At 38.2% G+C, this 20,009-nt stretch overlaps 1 protein-coding gene across 2 annotated transcripts in view; it reads right to left on the reverse strand.

The window, feature by feature from the left end:
* Nucleotides 1–261: 261 nt before the first annotated feature.
* ADHFE1 (alcohol dehydrogenase, iron containing, 1) overlaps nucleotides 262–20,009 on the reverse strand; it is a 32,194-nt gene continuing 12,446 nt past the window's right edge. Inside the window, exons 8-14 of one of the 2 annotated variants that reach the window (XM_004679830.2) lie at nucleotides 18,312–18,417; nucleotides 15,165–15,317; nucleotides 13,350–13,448; nucleotides 10,234–10,312; nucleotides 9,968–10,064; nucleotides 7,302–7,459; nucleotides 262–997 (exon numbers count right to left, since the gene is read on the reverse strand). In XM_004679830.2, coding sequence (XP_004679887.1) covers nucleotides 914–997; nucleotides 7,302–7,459; nucleotides 9,968–10,064; nucleotides 10,234–10,312; nucleotides 13,350–13,448; nucleotides 15,165–15,317; nucleotides 18,312–18,417 — 776 coding nt within the window. In that variant the 3' untranslated portion in view covers nucleotides 262–913. The remainder of the gene's footprint in view (nucleotides 998–7,301; nucleotides 7,460–9,967; nucleotides 10,065–10,233; nucleotides 10,313–13,349; nucleotides 13,449–15,164; nucleotides 15,318–18,311; nucleotides 18,418–20,009) is intronic. The other variant, XM_012722814.1, reaches the window with a different exon arrangement.

Genomic DNA, 20,009 nt, shown 5'->3' on the forward strand with positions numbered 1-20,009 from the left:
TTTATTCACAGGGTGATTGGTTTCTAATCTAATAATATTTCTAATATTATTTTTTGGATTTATTTTTCCTTTTTAAATATTAGTTGCTAATATTTTTATAAGATAAGATGAATCTGACCTAATGTGATATTTTTCTTATTTCTTGACCTTTTATAAAATGAGAAAACATATGCTGTTGTAATAAATCCAAATAATACAGACATAAGATAAAAGTAAAAAATCAACACTTTCTCTGAATTTCTATATCCAAAATTCCATTTCTATAATGATAACTTCTAATATTTTGATGTGTATCATTATATATATATACATATATATATAAACAAACCTATATATAATTTAAAAGGTAACAGTCAGACCATACTAATATAAAATTGCTTACAACTTACCTTTTCCCGACTTAACAGTTATTGACAGTGATATAGCATTCCATGATTTAATGTTATTAATATGAATTATTTAATCTATATACTTTTAATGAACATTTAAGTACTATCAAATACTTTTATTATTAAGTGCTGCCAGAAACATCCCTGCCATATTTCCTTACATGCTTATGCCAGCATTTCTGTAGGATAATTTCTAAACATGGGATCAGTTGGTGTAGGATGAGTATATAACATTATTAACATTTTTGATAGCTACACCTGGAGTGCGGGCAGTGGTGGGTTTTGGGGCAAGAACCTGGACCCCTGAAGTCTGGCATAGGATATGACATAATGGACATTTATCTAGTCTGTTTTGTGGAATCACTTGACTGACATAAGAGATCTTTTGCAGGGTAAGTTTATATCACATTCAAACTAGTAACAGGTAAATTATGTGTGGAGATGATCAGACAAAGCTCTGGTTAGATCAACTTCTGTTTTCAGAACTCCATTGCTTTTGGTTATGCTTTCAATGAAAATGAAAATTAGTATAGTTTCATTGAGGCTTCGAATAGAGCAGACAAATCCTCTTCTGACTGAGGACGTGGTGCAAGCTTGGTGACTCTTTCCTAAAACAGTAAACAAAAGAAGATCTCAGGATGTGAAAAGACAGTTTGTAAAACCTACCAGATTATGTAAATTAGCTCGGTTATAAGAAACAGTGACTTAAGTCACTGTTAATAACTAACGTTTCTTATTAGCTAGATGGTCTCCAATTCAGAAATATATCAAGTGATACCATTTTCTAGTGAAGAATTCAAAAGCCATTGCTCTTGCTTTATACCCTGGCAATAGCATTTTGTCCAAATGTACAAACCAAATCAACCTCAGGAAAGACACCTCTTACAATGGCCAGCTTGTGTTGGTCAGCAATATTGAACAGGTTCTTTGGTGAGAACCCAGCCTAGGAACTGCCTGCACTGCCAAGGCAAACAGAGCCAGGTCATCCCTGACTTCAAATTTGTCCCTGACTTCAAAGACTTCAAAGATAGTACATTTTGTAATTTGGACTTAAGGTATATTCAAAAGAACTTCATTAGGACATTACCTTTCAGGCAATGGGCAATGGGCAGTTGCTTTTTAAATATTAACGGAGGTTTTAATCTCTATATTTACAAATGAATTCAGTGATTTGCTTAATTTCACCAATGATTATTGAGTTGAGTCAGCAAAAACAGCCACACTCCGACAACTGCTACTATCTTTGCTCTCACAGGTGACTCCTTGATTCCTTTGGGATAGGGGAGTAAAGATAGTCATTATAATGAACATCTTGTGTCCAAATTTCTGATTAAACAATAATAGGAAAGATTTTAGATGCCATTTTCCTGGGTCTCTTAGTTTGGTTTCTTATGATAAGTATTAATTTGGGGGCATAGCTGGTAGACAAGGAAGCTCCCTGAGAACAGGGTTGAGTTCACTTTCTATGCCAGCATCTACCAGAATGCTCAACATACAGGACACGGATGCTCATCAGTTATTGAATTAATGAAGATGGGTGGTTGTGGGGGGAATACTGATACCTCAAAATTCACATATATAAGATAGCACTCTGATTCTCTTCCTATTTTCCTTATTTTAGAAGTGATGCCCAATCACAAAGGCAAAAACCTAGGAGTCATCCTTGATTCCTTTTCCCCTCACCTTACAAATTCAATTCATTAACAAGTTTGTCTGATTTACCTCCAAAATGAATTAAAAAGCTGACCGGTACCATCTTTTGTCCCATATAAATCTTAGTCTACGTCACCATCACACCTTGTCCTACTTGCAATGACTCTTAAGAGGCTATATCCATATTTGCTGCATTTTTACCCCTTAGGGTTCATTCTCTACCCCACAATCATAGAGAATTCTCCCCCCAGTATAAATTTGATCTTGCAATCCCCTTACTTATTGTTCTCTGATGACTTACATTGCAATTAGAAGAGGACCATGGCCTGTAGTACCTACTTGATACACCCTGCTTCTCATCCTGCTCTGACTTTTCTCCCATAGGTTCATTTTACGTAGCCCCTTGGTCCCCTTTCTATCCCATAAAAATGCAAATCCTCACCCTGCCCAGCAGCTTTTCATTCTACTTAGTATGACTCTCCCAGGTCTTTACATGGTTGTCTCCATCATTATTCAGAGGTCTTTTCTGTATACTCTCTCTGGAGTTCTCTGCACATTATTTATTACAACTCAACAACAATAAAAACCCCCAAATGATATAGCTCAAAAATAGGCAAGTGACTTGGAAAGACATTTCTCTAAAGAAAATATAGAAAAATCCAATAAGCACATGAAAAAATGTTCAACATCATTAGTCACTAGGTAAATGTCAGTCAAAACCACAGTAAGTTCTCACTTCCTATTCAGTAGAACAGTGATCAAATAAATAAATAAATAAATAAAAAGGAAAATCACATGGTGAAGATGTGGAGAAATTAAAACACTCATCATACATTATTGATAGGAAAATAAAATGATGTAGAAAGTAGGTTAGCAATTCCACAAAAAATTAAACATAGAATTATTATATAAGCCATTCCTGGGTGTAGACCTAAATGGATTAAAATCAAGGACTAAAACAGATACTTGTATACCAATGTTCATTGCAATACTATTCATAGTAGCAAAAGGTGGAAACAACACAAGTATTCATCAATAGATGAATGTTAAACACCAATAGATGTCAGCAATGTGGCACATCCATTCAATGGAATTCTAGGCAGCCATAAAAAGGAATGAAATTCTGACACTTAAGATCAATATTATGCTAAGTGAAACACAAAAGGACAAATATCATGTCATTCCACTTATATGAGGTGCCAGAATAGACAACTTCATAGAGATAGAAAGCAGAACAGAATCTGTCGGGGGCTTGGGGAAGGGCACATGTGGAGTTATTGTTTACCTTTAAGCAACAGAGCAGAGTTTCCATTTGGAATGATTAAAAAGTTCTGGAAGTGGCTAGTGGTGACATTTATACAACACTATAAGTATACTTAATGGCACTGAATTATACATTTAAATATGGGTATCAGTATTTGAAAATAAACTTTAACAAAAGGAAGGATGGATGGACAGATTGGGAGAAAGATGGGGACAAAGCTAATTTGCACAGGGGGAGCCTAGGTAAATTTTTATATCCAGGCAGACCTTTCAGAAACCTCATAGAATTTTGAAAAACCATACTAAGAACAAAATGGGCCATGATGGAGGACTATGGGTATTTGTGATGGGCACACACCTGAGGGAAGAATCCTAGACAGTCAAAGATGTAAAACAATGGTACTTAACTAAAAAGAAAGAGAAAATCTTCCAACATGACAGACACTGTTCATGGTGTTTGGTCAAGAATATAGGCCTGAGGCCTCCCAGGCTTAGGGGTTAAGTCTCTGGGCTACCACTGCTAGATTCCTACCATGGCAAAGCAGCCTGAGTTCAATCCCTGGCCAGGGAGCTAACCCATATGGCATAGCAGATCCCTCTGGTTTTGCCTGGTGCTCCCCTCAGCAGAGTATTTCAGTGGATCTGCCTGTTCTGTTCCCCACACTGTCTCTAGTGAATCCTCTCACTTCCTGCACTTCTGGCCTACATACCAGTTCTTCTATGAAAAAAAAAATCTTACAATAAAGGAGTGATTATTAAAAAAAAAAAAAAAAAAAAGGAGAAGGCCCTCCCTGGTGGCGCAGTGGGTTAAAGCACAGCACTAAGAAGCTAAAGCCATTTAAGCATGAGTTAGATCCCTTCCCGCCCTGGAGGTGATCTACATGGCGTGGCAGACCTCTCCTGACCTGCCTGCTGCTCCCCTCAGCAGTGTACTTGGTCTATCTGCCTGTTCTGCTCCCCAATCTGTCTCTGGTAAAGGCTTTCACCACCCCTGCACCTCTGGCCTGTACCCCAGTTCTGTATACATAAATAAATAAATCTTTAAAAAAAAAAAGGAGAATCAGACCTGGTTGTCTGTTCCAGAAAAAAACTGATCTCTCTCTGCTGAATGTAGACATCATGTTTGTGGGAGGATCAAGAACTGAAGTTCAGCTTTTGCTATGGCCATAGATTACTGCCACCTTATTCTGTTTATAATGTATATCTTAGGATAAGAATCTTATTTGATGAGTTCAAAGACCTTAGAATGATCCTGTTTATCTTTGGTGAAGTAGTTTGGAATGTTCAGAAGTACTTCAGGCCAATCTGAGCTAGGTTTTTCTTTCACATTTATAACCCTTAAGGATTGGTTAAACAGGGGCAAGGATGTGCTGCCTGTGATATATCTCCACACATATCATCTATGCCATATAAAAACTAACCTCTCAGAATTAAGGTGTTCAGCAATGTGCTATTATTTATAGACATGTAAGACTGAAGGACAACTGATTAACATGGGCACTGAAATAAATTCGTACTACTACTTTTAGCACATTCATAAAATAACATTTCAGCTGGCCTGTCTGCGAGGGAGTGGAAGCCCTCATTTTGGTAGACAGCTCCCCTCAGTAATGAAATGTTTTGATTTGAAATGTAAATGTTTCTTTCCAGAGGTTTCAGAAATCCAGCTTGGAAGATTAATTTATTCTTGCCTGTTCCTCTTCCTGCCTGGTTATGGCAGTTGGCTGCCTCTGTACACAGGGCTGCTATTTGCTGTCACTAGTATGGGTGGCGGTATTTGGTCAAGAATACAGGCCTGGTTGTTCCTTCCAGAAAAAAAAAAAAAATGATCTCTCACTGCTGAATATAAAAGATGCTTTATCAAATCTTGATTACATAAAATAAGCTTTCTGGCAATGTTCTCTTCAGGAAACTATATATCCCTCTTACTACCTTAAACCCTGTGGATACAAATAAGTGAAGATTAGTCTGTTGCATGTAAAAAATTCTGTAGTTGCCATAGCATTTCTGTAAAATATTTACTGCTGCTAAAAAAGAAAAAAAAACACAATAAACAAAAAACCTCATAGTTGTTCTTTATCTACAAAACAGACAAGCTTATTTCTAAGATTCTAAAGTTCTATGAATCTCTTTTTCTGCCCCCCACCCTTCTTTATCCCCACAAAATGGACTTCAAAATGGAATTAGTGCTAGTTAACTAAAGTAATGACTATGTTTTCCCTAATCACAAAAATATGATCAAAGAAGAAAAAGGCAGCATACATGTTGGGACTGCTTTCAGAGCTTGAGGAAATCCTGGTTTTCTCATGTATAGGCTTGACTTACATTGAAAAGATTTAGTTTACCTTACATCTTGTATCTTGCATGAAATGAAAAGATTAGTTTTGTCTAATTAAGATTTTGCTATCTGTGATTTCCTAGTATGACATGGGTACTGAGACATTCAGGATGATACCTAATTAACTTTCTATTTCAGTGGATGGTCTCAGATGTTAATTTGGATCTGTTGATGTCTGGAACAGTTTTTGAAAAAGAAAGTCTGAGCACAGTAGCATTAAAACACTAAACACTTGCCAATGTGTGATGGCTGGATGATGTATGGCCACCCTCAAAGATATGGCCAAAAATATCATACAATTTAATCGGAAAACCATAGATAGCATTTTTAGGGAGGCTGGCAAACACACATTCCTTAATACTTTCCAGGGCTGAACCAGCAAAACTTGTCAGAAGACCCTTACAGAATAGGCAATCTTATTACACTGCCTACAAGAACCACAAGCTACAATGAATGTGTGGTGACTACATGCTCTCTGTTCCCTGGATAGAATTTCATGGATCATTGTCATTGGTTGGGTTCTATTAAGTCTAAGGAAACTTCCCAAAAAGTTACCACCATTCAGGGATAAAGTTCACCTAGACAACAGATTCAGGAGAGGTCTACAATTGTTTGTACACTTTGTGTTGGGTGCAACAGAGGATGAATGAGCAAAACAGACAGGGTAGGTTTACATAAAATGACTGTAATAGTCATTCTGAGAGCACTGATTTTTTTTTTTAATTCTTTGAATTTATGGGCTAGAGCTAAGGATTTGTGGATTAGGCTAGGGCTCGGCTACATTATTAGCTCTGTTCCATTATCAGGGCTAGATCCACAAAAGCCTGAACTTTGGGTATTATTTAAGGGACTCTTGTCATTTTGGACAGGAGAACTATGTAACCTGGGAATGTTGAGCATGGTGTAATCCACAAACTAAGTGCCCATAACTCTGAGCTAGCTCTTCATTTTATGGTGAGTTGCAAGTAGCAAGGTCTTGGCCTATTAATCTCTAAGGTTCTGGTGTAAGAGTTGTTGATCCTAAATGGAAGAGAGGTTCAATGGGAAATAAACCTTCTTCCTGAGGACCTGTGAGGGGAAATTATACATCCATTATGCTTTACCAAATCAAGAATGGCAGCTCAGTTTAAATTCTTCAGCAACATTTAAATAAATAAAATAAGATTCAAGTGAAACAGATATGTATATTTACATATGCATATTTTTCAAATAAATAATCTTCCAAATATGTTAAAAAGTGATTTTGTATTATTTAAAGGCCATATCTATTTTCACAAAAGAGTAGGAATTTATATCAGCATAATGGAAAATAATATTAGTGGCCCTTTTGGAATAGCTTCACATATTTCTCAAAGGAGCAAAAATGGAAAAAAGGGATAATGTGCCTTAATATACATTTGATTATTTGCTTACATTTTTATCAAGAATTGTTTCAATTACATCATAAAAGTCACATATAGTCATGGTTTTGTGGACAAATATAAAGGTAAGGGAGAGCTGACTCCATCCCTCTGGAGACTAGGAAGTTGTTATCTGAAGACACAGACAGCAAGGTCCATAGCCCCTGCCTGCACCCTGGGTATTCATTTCTCCCAACACACCCTAAAAGAAGCAGCTTTGTGCTTCTTAGAAAGGAGTGAAGACACTGTATTTCTTACCTGGGGCAGTGTTCCTTTCACCAGTGCAGGGATATCAGATTTGCAGTAACCAATGGCAGATAGGCCATCATCAACATCCAGATCAAATAAGAATTTCCTGAGTGTGTCTGCCAAAACAGGCCCAGCATCTGAGATCCTGGCTGTGCGGGTGTCAGCTCCTAGAAGACACAAAGTACTAACTGTGGAGAGGGGAGGAAGCTGGTCCTGGCCCTAATTCAGTCACAAGATAGCTGAATATATAACCTACTGCTGGCTCTCACACTCAGGACAAGGGCCCTGCTGTGCCTCCACATAGAGACAGGGCCAGAGATCACCCTGCAGATGGGCCAGATCAGCCAGAGGAACCCTAAGAGCCTCTGTGGAGAAGTTGTCTGGGGAGGATGCTAACATGGCTCTCACATTTCTAAAGGCCTCCTGGGCCCCTGTGTGGCGGGAAGAAGAGGGAGACAGCCAAGGAAAGAGTTACAGAAGACCAGTAAAGAAGGCTGGTATTTGGATGAGAGGAATGAACATTTATTTGTGGGAGAAAACACAGCTTATATAACTTTCAAGGCTTGGGATTTGCTGACATCTAGAGGTATGCATGTTCAATGTCTTTTCATACAATACTTTACGAAAAGGAAGACAAACCCTTTGTCAGCACCTTGAGGGGAAGGCATATAGAAATATAAAAACTCCAGAATAACTGTTGAAAGGTAGGAAAATGAAGTGTGACAAACACTGATAAAGTGTAGCCAGGGGAGAATATATTACCTCTCTGTAGCCTTAAAACATCTTATTTGGGTGTCTATTGCCAAAAGGCAGGATAGTTATCTCTAAGTATGTGTTCTAGAGTTGATTAAGCAGACCCAAGTGAATGAAGACTCTCAGAAAATAGTATTCAATAAACTGGAAGAATCAGGGGTTCTGTTTTCAGGCAGAGTGGCAGTGAAAGTTCCAGACAAAAGGGACTGATCCCCCATACTAGTACCTCTGCCATTTATTCCCCCTCTACAATTTATTCTAGTTGAACCCATTCAGTGCCAGGCAGGAAGCCCTCTAACAGTGAATATAGCATTGTATGTTATCCAAAATGCCACATGCTCCAGTTCAACCCCACTTTCCCTGTGTTGTTCAAAAGGAGAATAGAATGTACAGTTCCCCTCCATAGTGAAGCACTTCATTAATGTTTTAATCTTTCTCTCCTATGACAGCAAGGACTGTTTTAGTATCCAGGGGAAGGCTATAAATGAAACCAGATATAGGGGTAGCTGGGAGTGCAGCTGAATGGAAGTAAAACTTGCTTGACAAGACTTGTCTGTATTATACAGCAGCAGCAAAAATATGGGCTTGGTGGAGAAGGCAGCATATGATATATGATATAAGAGGTTTTTATGTTCCCAGGATTTTGGCCATAAAACACATCATCTAAATCTCTAGGTTTTCCTATAAAGTGTTTTAGAAAAAAAAAATAGCACAGGGAATCAATACTTAATCGTTAAAGATAGAATAATATTAAAATTTCTTGTGTAAAAAGATAGAATTGGTGAGCTTTTCCTGACCTGGATTTTGACTAACAGAGGAATTGCTTTCTTAGTTAATTTTGTTAGGTTCCTGGAGTGAACTTTAAGTTTTCTAAGATTTTCCTATTTGTCATACATCTAGCCTACTACTTTTACTCCTTCCTGGTTACGCTGTTGACATATTTCCAAAGGCATCTGAACCCCAACACATGGCTAAACAACATTCCCAACTGAAAGGGACAGGAACACCAGGCTCTAGGTAAAGGCAGCACCATGTTTCCAGTGTGCATGCTGGGAAATGGAGCCCACTGCTCTGGCTCTCGTCCCTAGCAGTGGCTTCTTTCATTAACATTCCCTGCACAGCACCTGGAACTTGGGAAAGAACAAAGACTAGAGTGTGAGAGAGAAGTGAGGGGAAGCAGCTTACAAGGAAGGAGGGATGCCTGTGGTCGCTCCTACCTTGGAAATAATCTCTCCAATGGCTGGTGCTAGAAAAGCATAATAAAGTTTTCTTTTTAGCCTTCCTCTTCACCTTAAACACAAGTAGAGGAATAAGATGTTTTGAAAGTTACTCTGATACTCTAGTGTATTTGAAAGAAGTCTCATATTAGAGAAACACAAAAATTGGATTTAAAACTAGAGTGATACTGAATACAATTTTATTTTGTGTAAGATTTAAAAGATACAGCTAGTATCTTATTATAGACATTTTTTTCCCATAGAACACAAACATTCTTTTGGGTGGATTTTTTTTATAAAATTTTGATTTGCTTAGTTTCTCTATAATGGGGGATTTATTTTACTTCCTGATTTAATTTCATTTTCTTACCTATTAAAAAAATTAGCATTGTATTATCTATTGTAAAATAGCAAAGGTCATTTGTAACATTGATAATATAGAGTTTCATTCTTCCTGGGGATGAACACAGTGGAAATAACATTACTACAAATTTAACATTAGTGATATTGGCTCATTTCATTGATGATAAACTATTAGGAATAGAAAGTTATAGAATTTTAGCATATCTTAACATTTTGCAGATTACCAACATTTTGTTATTAAACTATCTCAAGCAACATTTTAAAAAATGTTTTATTTTTAGAAGCAAACCTAGGAAATGTTCCACATATATTTGTCACGGTTTTATGAGTGATGGTTCATACCTAGTATTTCTGCTGTTTTCAGGTGCCGTTCAGGAGCCATCTGTGCCGTAAAAGTGAACACCGCTGGAGAGGTAAGCACCACAGAAAGGCCATGAGGCTGGAGAGAAACATAGCATGGTGATCATGGGCACAGCTGGCCTTCAATGGGCATATGAAAGCTGTTAACTTATTTTTATTTGTACTCTAAGAAATCAAGATTTGACAAGTAGATTTATGGAAATTCTCAGGAGTGCAAGATTTAATGAAACAATTTAGTATGATTTTACCACTAGTGGGTGATCCACTTTATAATCCTTTGCTTTATAGGTCTTCACTAAGCCAGAAATTGGGTAGGACATTCCATGGCTGGAAAAGAAAGAGTCCTTACGTTGATATGCAGCTAGAGAAATTCAAGTTAACAATACAAAGATACTCTTATGGGGGAAGCCCTTAAAAGTCTGTTCACAATATTGCTATCTCGCAAAGTTATTCATTCTGTATCCTATGACATGAGGATATGTTACTACACTCTGGATAGTTAGTGTGTTCATTAATAAAACCTCTCTGATGTTCAAATTCAAATTCTCATGAGGTAGTATGCCTTAAAAAATGTTGATGCCAAGTTTGCTTCCTAAACACAGTGGATAACTTCATGAGCTTGAAGATATCAAGAATTCCCTTTGAAGTGCCTTTAATAAACACCAGGGAATGTGTCTTCTGTTCTGCTCTGCACACCCTTGGCAGCCTGCACTGGCACTGGTTGGAGCCGTCGATGGGAGTTTATGAGCCAAGACGTGCTGCATTAAGCACACAAGTGTGACCTGCCAGTGATCTGTCCTGCCAATAATTGAGACATTCTTTCAGATGTTACATCCTAATAAACTTGAATCATAAGTGATTATTATTATTCTACTCTGAAATGCTACAAGAAAGGCACCATGTTTTTTTTAATCTGTGGAGTTATTTTTGTTTCTTTTCTTGTAGAGATTTAATCTTAGCCTTCAAATATCCAACACCAAGCTAGGAAGTGCCTTAGACTCTAAAGGGCATGTGATTCAACGTGCTCCTAGTCCTGTGTCATCATGTGTAAGAATAAAGAAATGTTTAAGCATGCATGTGTTTGTCAGTTCTCAAATTTATCTTTATTTTTTTCTCTACTACCATTCTTATATCCCTTTATTTTGCTTTGTTTTAATGGGAAAATGCTTTATATCTTCTTGAACTCTTGTTAAGGAAACAGGACTATATTATAGTTTACTACTTGCCTCAAAGAAATATTGTGAGAAGTTAAGATATTGAAATGCTTTAGAGTAGTAAAGTGGTTTGCAGGTCTTTTAATGTGGGTTATTGGATGATTATGTGCTCATTCATGAAAAGTTTTACATTATATGGGAGGATGACTATTTTGGCAAACTGTATGATGATTTAGTCAAAGCAAGGTACCCTCTTACCTAAATCATGAGGCAGATGGAAAGTTATTGGTTTTCTGAGTTGTGAGGTCCTTAGAGAAGTGCTTTAATTTTCTTTGGCCCCCTAATACTGAGAAAATTAATGCTTGGTGTGTTTTCATGTTATAAAGGGGTTATGTAGCTTTCAAGGCAACTCTCTAACAATACTAAATATTTTAATTTCATTTTCTTTAACAGTTAAATATGTTCTTTAAAAAATTTAAAAATTATCCATAATTGATATCAAGATAACCACTATAGGATATTTCTTCTTTTGCCTTTTGTGCATATCTTTAGTTAACAATCATTATTGTGCATATAATTTTAATCATTGTTTTTGTTATTTAATATTCATTATGAACATTTTCCCATATCATTTTTCCCTTCTTCTAAAATATGGTTTTTAACAACCTTACTTTACTTTGAGGGCATCACTTAGTTAACCATCTCCAACTGCTTAAACTTTAAGTTGCTTCCAAATTTTTCAATCATAAATTATACCTAAGTGACTATGACTTATAAGAAAATTCTTTGATTATATCAGGATTATTTCTTTAGGCTACATTCCTAGAAGCAAAGTTAGTGGGTCACTGGGCATAAACATCTTTTAAGCCCTGGATGGACTTTGCTTATTTTCTTTTAAAGTGTTCAGATCTGTGCTCATCTCAGCAGTAGAGTTGAAGATGATCACTTCATTGCACTTCCTAGCAAAGGCCTGGTGTTAATTCTGTGTTCACTAGTTTTCAGTTTCTAGGCAAAATACCATAAAGTTCTAATCCAAGAGTCTAATTCTGATCTATTAAAGATTCTTATTCCTCCCTTGTAAAGATTAGGAGAGGAAAAAATTCTGCTTTTGAGATTTTAAAAATCTAGAAAACATGGCAAGGAGGGAGAGAATTCAGAACCCACATTCACTACTGGTAGAAACTGTAGAGTCACTGTGGAAAAGAGTTTGGCATTTTTTCAAAACTTAAAACATAGTTACTATGATCCAGTATGTATATACTTACTAAAAAGAAAAAAAATATATTTACATATAAACTTGTACAGGAATGTTCATAGTAGCATTATTCATAATAATCAGAACAGAAGGCCAAATGTCCATCGTCTGATGAATGGATAAATAAAATGTGGCATAACCTATGCAATGGAATACTGGCAATAAAAAAGAATGGAGCACTGATATATTCCTTGGTAAATCATACAAAATTATTTTAAGTTAAAGAAGTCAGACAAAAGGTCACATGTTATATGAATCCATTTATATGAAACATCCAGAATAGGTAAATCTATAGTCAGAAAAATAGATCAGTGGTTGCTTAACAGGGGAACATGGGAAGTTTGGTGAGTAACAGCCAAGTGATAGGGCATTTCTTTTCAGAGTGATAAAATGTTCTAAAATTGCATGTGGTAATAGTTGTACAATTCTAAGAACTGTATCTTTCAAATGGGAAAATTACAAAGTAGGTGATTTACATTTCAATAAAACAGTTACAAAAAAAGCCCCAAAAAAATCTTTGACCCAATAAACTACTTACATTAAAATATTTTAGGACTTTAAGTTAAATTTCTTCTTTCTATAGCATATTTAAATTTTACCACCTGTCTGAAATTAGAAATATTTTTTAAAAATTAAAAACAAGGCCCTCCCTGATGGCGCAGCGGGTTAAAGCACAGCACTGAGAAGCTAAAGCCACTTCTGCATGAGTTCGATTCCCGCCTGCCCCGGAGGAGACCACATGGCGTGGCAGACCTCTCCTGACCCGCCTGCTGCTCCCCTCAGCAGTGTACTTCGTAGATCTGCCTGTTCTGCTCCCCACTCTGTCTCTGGTGAAGCCTCTTGCCACCCCTGAACCTCTGGCCTGTACCCCAGTTCTGTATGAACAAATAAATATATCTTAAAAAAAAATTTAAAACAATAGTTTAAGTGAAGAATGAAACCTTAATTTGCTTACCACAGATGAACACCAGCATTTCCAAAGCCAATGCCAGCAAAAGCGCTTGCCAAGTGCATATTAGACCTTGCCTCAAGATCATCAGGATTTCTGACAGCCCTGCAGATGATATAAATATGTAATAATAACACATCAACACTGGCATTTCCTACTAAATAAAGAATCGCCTTAAGGAATGATCTGGAAAAAAAGAAATGTTACTTGTTGGGAAGAAAAATTAGGCAAGTTATTCAAATGACATCTCCTCATTTAAACCAAAACCAAAAGGAAACATATTTTCTCATCAACTGTTTTAGCAAAGGCATAATAAATATGCTGTCAGGGTGCTCATGTGATAAAAGTGCCAGGGGAAGAAAAGCACTGACCCCTGGATTGTGAGAGTTGATCTGGAAAAGTGCCCTGAGACTCATTCTTCTTCTTCATTTGTCAATGACCTTGACCACCGCGTGAGTGGACCTAGGGTAAACATATACGCAGAATGTACAAGGCCCAAATGTCTCCTCAAGTGTGTCTGTAGTCTCAAGCTACCTGCAGGCCAATGCAGTAGCGTAACTATCCATTCTTTTAAGATAATGTCCCGATCAACCCCACTAGGGACCTCTCTTGGTATCTGCAGAAAGTGCACATGCTATTTTAATATTTATTATTGTGGAAGTGGGATGTTATTACAGGACTAACCTTTGCTTGCTCTAGACATCCCTTATACCACTTTGGAAAAGCAAATTCTCAAAGGCCCCTTTCAGATGCAGCTCAGTCTTCCTGTATTCACTGCTTAGAAACCCAGGCCCAGGGAGGGAGTCTAAAACTGCCAACTGAACCACTTCTCATTTGCCTTTTTGCAATTTGCCTCCAATAAAGGTTCCTCTTATGAAATACAAGTGCCATAGCCATTTTTTCTCCTTTTATTTGGAATGGATGGCTTGGTGATTGTCCAATGTTAGTTCCTTATTCCCTAATACAAGATGAAATGGCAGATGATGGAGTATCAGCCTTCTAATGCTCATTTTACCCCCTCACCTCCTATGGCTACAATACCAAGCTTTCTGTCCCCATCAAACATATTATCTGACCAACTTGTCTCAACTTCTAACAGTCAGCTGCTTCCAAATTCCATGTGACTTCCATGAACCTGAAGCAGTTCAGTGTCTCTTCTCCCAGCATACTCAAAAGCACAGCCCACGCCCACCTTCCCATGCAGCTTTCAGCTCAAGTTCAGAGGAGGCACTATGCTCACTTTTGAGCTAAGCTGTTGGTGCATTTTGCATAAATTCAAACGTGAGTTTGACTTTGCATATGTCTCAGCGTTTCATGGTTCAGCTTTCGCCACTAACTATACCTTTGCTCTCTTAGGGGCCTATTATGGAGCTGTCATTCATTAAACTTTTAAAACCACTGAGCTCTATACATTTATTTTTTAAACTGCATTCATGTGAGTTTGTTCAGTGGGTCGATTGGATGGATGGACATGGATGGACACAGTAACATTTTATTTTCCCTTGGTAGACAAATCTCAATGGACATTGCCCTCATCCTAGCTTTGATTTTGAGAACGGCTATCTATAAGCTAGGGGCTCCTATTTTGTCCTCTTGCACTCATTGCTTTCAGAGAGAGAAATCCCAGTTTACTGTCTTCATGTGGCTTTTTTATCATCCCTTCATTCCTCCTGAAGTTGTAGATCTCTACTACTTCTCTATAGTGACCGACTGTTCTTTTCAACAGACTTGTTGAGGTTATGCCTGGATCCTGAGCTACACTTTATGTGAGTGCAGAGTGGGGATTTACTGTTCTGTTTCTATGCCCTCTGGGTGACCCACCTCTTCAGGTACTTTGCCACGATCTGCAGTGCATGAACCGCCCAAATGTCGCTGATTGGGTTGCTGCCCTGGTAGGCTGGCCGATTGATGGGATTTGAAGGACACGGGCTGCGCAGGTGGTAAGGAAGGGCAGTGTAGGACTCCAGGGCGTGGCTAACAAGAAATATTTAAAACATACAGATTGAGAGCATCATCTTCTTTCTCTCCATTCAGACTACCGACTATCTCGTTTGGGGCTTGTTCCACTGTGAATATACTATTCAGCACTTACAATCACAATACAACCCACTAGTCAGCTTCTTGTCTATTCTAAAAATTAATTCAGTGTTTTGACCAGCATGTATAAGGTTACATATGGCCCCTTTCCAGTACAATTAAATCTTATGATGGGGAATTTTTAAGCATTTCAGTTGAAGAAAAGCATTGAACCTAAAAGTGGCTTTTAAAATAATATATACTTACTATTTTATGCTGTGCATTGATCTAAGTACCACATCACCCAAAGAAGGTCATAATTACACTGGCCTCCTACTAAAAGTATGGTGCAGTGGATGAGAACACAGACTTTGGGGTCAGCTGCCCATGGATAAGTCCTGGCACCAGACTTTGCTGTTGAAATCCCAGGGGGTCATTACCCTTCCTGTGGCTCTAAGTCAGGGATAATGATATTGTGTCTTCATGGAACTACTGTGAAACTTAAATGAAATGCTCAGTATATTATAAACTTATCACTCACCATTATTAATTATTGGCCTAAAAAACAATTATTTTTTTCTTATGTGCTTGTAGCTCAGGTTGGATATTTTAAGAACTAAGTATAAAATTGCCTTCATTTGGTGACCTGTTACTAATTCTAGCTAATCATCTGCAGAAAATGAGAGTAGCCATGATCATTTTATCAGTGAAGCATTGTAAACACTATAGAACATGCAATAATTTTTGCATGAATTACACTTTTCAGTTTTAGAATGGAGAATCTATTCTACTTATAAGGAGATAATATCTTTTGAGCAAAGAATTAGAATTCTTTTCACTAGTCAGTAGACAGGTGCTCTGGCTTTGTGGTTCTAAAGAGGGGATGTGGGACACATAATAATGAGGAGTCTATGTGGCAAGGGTGGGGTAGTGGTAGGCAGGGTGAGACTTTTGTCCTGCAGGGAGTTTCAATTAAATCCAAGAGCAGATACATCTCTCAGGAGTAGACTTGCTGAACTTAGTTTACAGAGACTGTATGTGGAAGCTAGAAGTCAGGTTATTGATTGACAATGAGACATGTAATTGCTCAGTGAGACTAACACCAGTCTTTTAGATGGAAAAACCCCCAAATTGGCAAGTTCTAAGAGTCGCTAATTTATATGCAGAAAGCCCATGGGGTCCTAACAAGGGGAACTGCTACTAAGAATGAACATATGGATATACCCGTCTTCAAAGTCAAGTGCTGAGCTACAGAGCCAGATTTCTTAGATCAGATGTTCTTACCCTCAGACAGCATTTGAGCAACAATCACAGTCCCTCCTCTGATAGTGAAGTTTTTAGGCCTGTGGATCATTCACTCAAAGGTGATTGTTTTGGTTCATTTTATATTTATCACACAGTTTACATTTAACTTATTTCTAAGTTATTAGGGGCCAACTCTCCAAAGTATGGACAACATTGATGAGAATGGAACTGGGCACAGTTTTTTCCAGTTTCTTAGCAGGCAGCATAATGTAGTGAGAAAAGCAATGAACTTGGTAGGTCTACACATGAATTTAAGTCTGCCACCTCCTGCTTGTGTGAACTCCATTCATCAGATAACTGAGTACTCATCCTGTAACAGCCATTGAGATAAGGGGAAGAGATAGAGAAGTGAATAAGATTATCATGTCAAGCTCCCAGTGCAGAGAAGAAGACAGGGTATGTTAGAAGCCTTAGGGTAGAACAAAGGAAGGAGTGAAGGGAGAAGAGAGTGGGACCTGCAAAGGCTCCCAATGTTCTAGTGGAATTGAAAGATGAGTTCGCCAAAAGATTAAAAGCTGAGCACTGGGGATCATCTAGGACCAAGGAATTTGGCCATCTGTCTGTAGGTGGGGGAGGCCACTGAAAAGACATGTAAGGTCACACTTTCAAAGGCGTGTGAACATGTGTGTGTGTGTTCCTGTGTAGATGTGTGATGGGTATATTGCATTCTGAAAGCTTGTTGAGGTCAGTATGTTGAACAGATGGAATGACTATGGGCAGGAGCCAGGGAAAAATGATGAAGATAATAATGGTAATGTTCCAGGGAAGGATTGAGCTAAACTAGGCAGCAGCAATGAGGTGTGAGAGGAGATAGGAGCCATGATAAAGCTTCAAGCAGGGTAAGGGATAGGATGGCTGGATGGGGGCATGAGAAAAGGGAGAAATTCATACTGAGTCCTACTATTTGTTAAGTTAAGGGATTGAGGCAGAGAAGTTATGGAGTGTGGTGAGGGGAAAAGATTTATCAGATTTCATCAAATTTAGGATATCATGCATTATAAGGTCTACCATTCAAAAAATTGTACTACAGAGGATGAAAATCATACAACCATGTCAAGATTTTAAGATATGTCTTAAATTTCAGAGATACTAAAATGTGCAAAAAATTGTTTTTATACAAGTGGATAAAGTAGGGTCACTTGGGACATACTGAATGTGAAGTGCCTGTGGGACCTCTATGAGGCCCCTGAACAAATGTGTTGGAGTTAGGAGTGAAGTCTGTGGTAGAAACACGATTAGAGTCATTAGCACCTTGTAGCTGAAGTCCAGGCAGCATGTGGCATGACTCTGGGGAAGTTACTGAACATCTCTAACCCATTTTCTTCTTCTTGTGGTTCACAGTTATAGTGAAGTGAAGACGTGTGTAAAGTGCTGCCATGTTCATTCCCTCCCTACCTCCTTCATGGTTGGGGAGTGCCCTGGGAATCACTGGTCAGTTGTAGGTGTTGTGGGTCTGAGACTGCATGTCAGCTTCACCTGCTCCTTCTGCTGTGTCCCTGTGGCAGCAGCTGTGTCTAAAGTGGTGCATCCTCATAGTCAAGTCAGGGTTCGTATTAAGCACTAATCAATTAATGCTAAGCAAGTTTTCTCAGCAATAAAGTGCTGTCCAAGCATCAAAAAGCCCCTACAGGTGGCATCAGTACCTACCAGAGCACATCGAAGCCACTGTTGGCAATCACCCGGTCAGGCATGTGCAGTGTATGCAGAGGGTCAACCAGTCCCAGCGTGGGCTTAATGGCTCGGGAAGCAATGCCTAAGACAGGGATTTTCAATAAAGGCATGGATACCATTGAAAAATGTTAATTAGGGCCTCCCTGGAGGTATAAGGGGTTAATTCTCAGCTCTATGAATCTATCTGCAGCCACCACAGCATGAGTTTGATCTCTGGCCAGGGAGCTGACCCACATGGCACAACAGACTTCTGTCTCCAACACTGCTTCACTCAGCAGTGTATTTCAGTAGATCCGCCTGTTCTGCTCCCCACTCCCTTTGGTGAATCCCCTCACGCCCCCATACCTCTGACCTATACTGCAGTTCTTGGATGCATAAATAAAATAAATATCAAAAAAAGTTAATTAGCTTAAGAATAAGAAAATACCCTAAACATATGAGATAAAATTCATTCTCATGTAGGGAGAATTGCATTGCAAAGAACAAGGGAAAGCAATTTGGAGTCAGCGGCACTAAAACATCTTCCAAGAGCCAAATATACATATCTCTTCCCAGCTCCTGGTTGAGTGATGTTGTTGCCTATCCAGAGAGTATTTATAATGCAGAAATAGAACACTACACATTAGAGTTTATTTATTTAATAAATTCCAGAGAGCTGGTTTATTAGCAATCTCACAGTGTAGCACCTTGCTCTGATCCTCTGTCTTTGGGTAAATTACTTAGTTAGCCTTTCTGAATTATTGATGAGATCAGGTTATAGTTCTATAAGGTCTTCATCCTTCACAGAGCTATTGTAAGGATCACATTAAATAACAATATGTAAAGCCTTAAAAAAAAAATCTCTAAAGGGGCTCTCCCTGGTGGTGCAGCAGGTTAAAGCACAGCACTGAGAAGCTAAAGCCACTTCAGCATGAATTCGAAACCGGCCGGCCTGGAGGTGACCATATGGCGTGGCAGACCTCTCCTGCCCTGCCCCCTGCTCCCCTCAGCAGTATACTTGGTCGATCTGCCTGTTCTGCACCCCACTCTGTGTCTGGTGTATCGTCTCACTGCCCCTGCACCTCTGGCCTGTACCCCAGTTCTGTATGCATAAATAAATAAATCTAAAAAAAAATCTCTAAGGTAGAATTTTTGTTTCAGTTACCTGACTACTACTTTGAACAATGTTAAAGGACAATGTAATTTAATTGAAAAAGAGTGGTACTTTACATGTGTGGTTCAATATCAGTTTTTTATTTGTTTGTTTGTTTTTGCTACAAACACCTCAAAGGATATTGCATCAGACTCAAGATTTTGCTAACACAGTAGCTGAGAGTCACAGAAGAAAGGATAAAAATGACAAGATGGAAAGGAGAACATTCCTTGGGAGTGGGGCTGGAAAGACTGACTGATTGGGAAGGAGCATGAGGGAACTTTATGGAGTGATAGGAATGTTTTGTATCTTAACTGGGTGTCTATATATGTCAAAATTTATTAACCCAAACTCCTGAACTTTATTATATATGATTACATTACAGTTAAATGTACAAAAGATGTCTAAGAAAGGGAATAAGTATTTATCCTAAGTAGTTATTAACTTGGGAAAAAGTTGTCAGTCAAGATTCATGGCATTTCAAAATGCTTTTGAAGGTAATTCTTAGAAACAAGCTTACTAGATTGTTTCACATCTTTTCC

This window comes from Condylura cristata, unplaced genomic scaffold, assembly GCF_000260355.1.
Source record: "Condylura cristata isolate star-nosed mole 26May11 unplaced genomic scaffold, ConCri1.0 scaffold00009, whole genome shotgun sequence".
NCBI classification, from domain to species: Eukaryota; Metazoa; Chordata; class Mammalia; order Eulipotyphla; family Talpidae; genus Condylura; species Condylura cristata.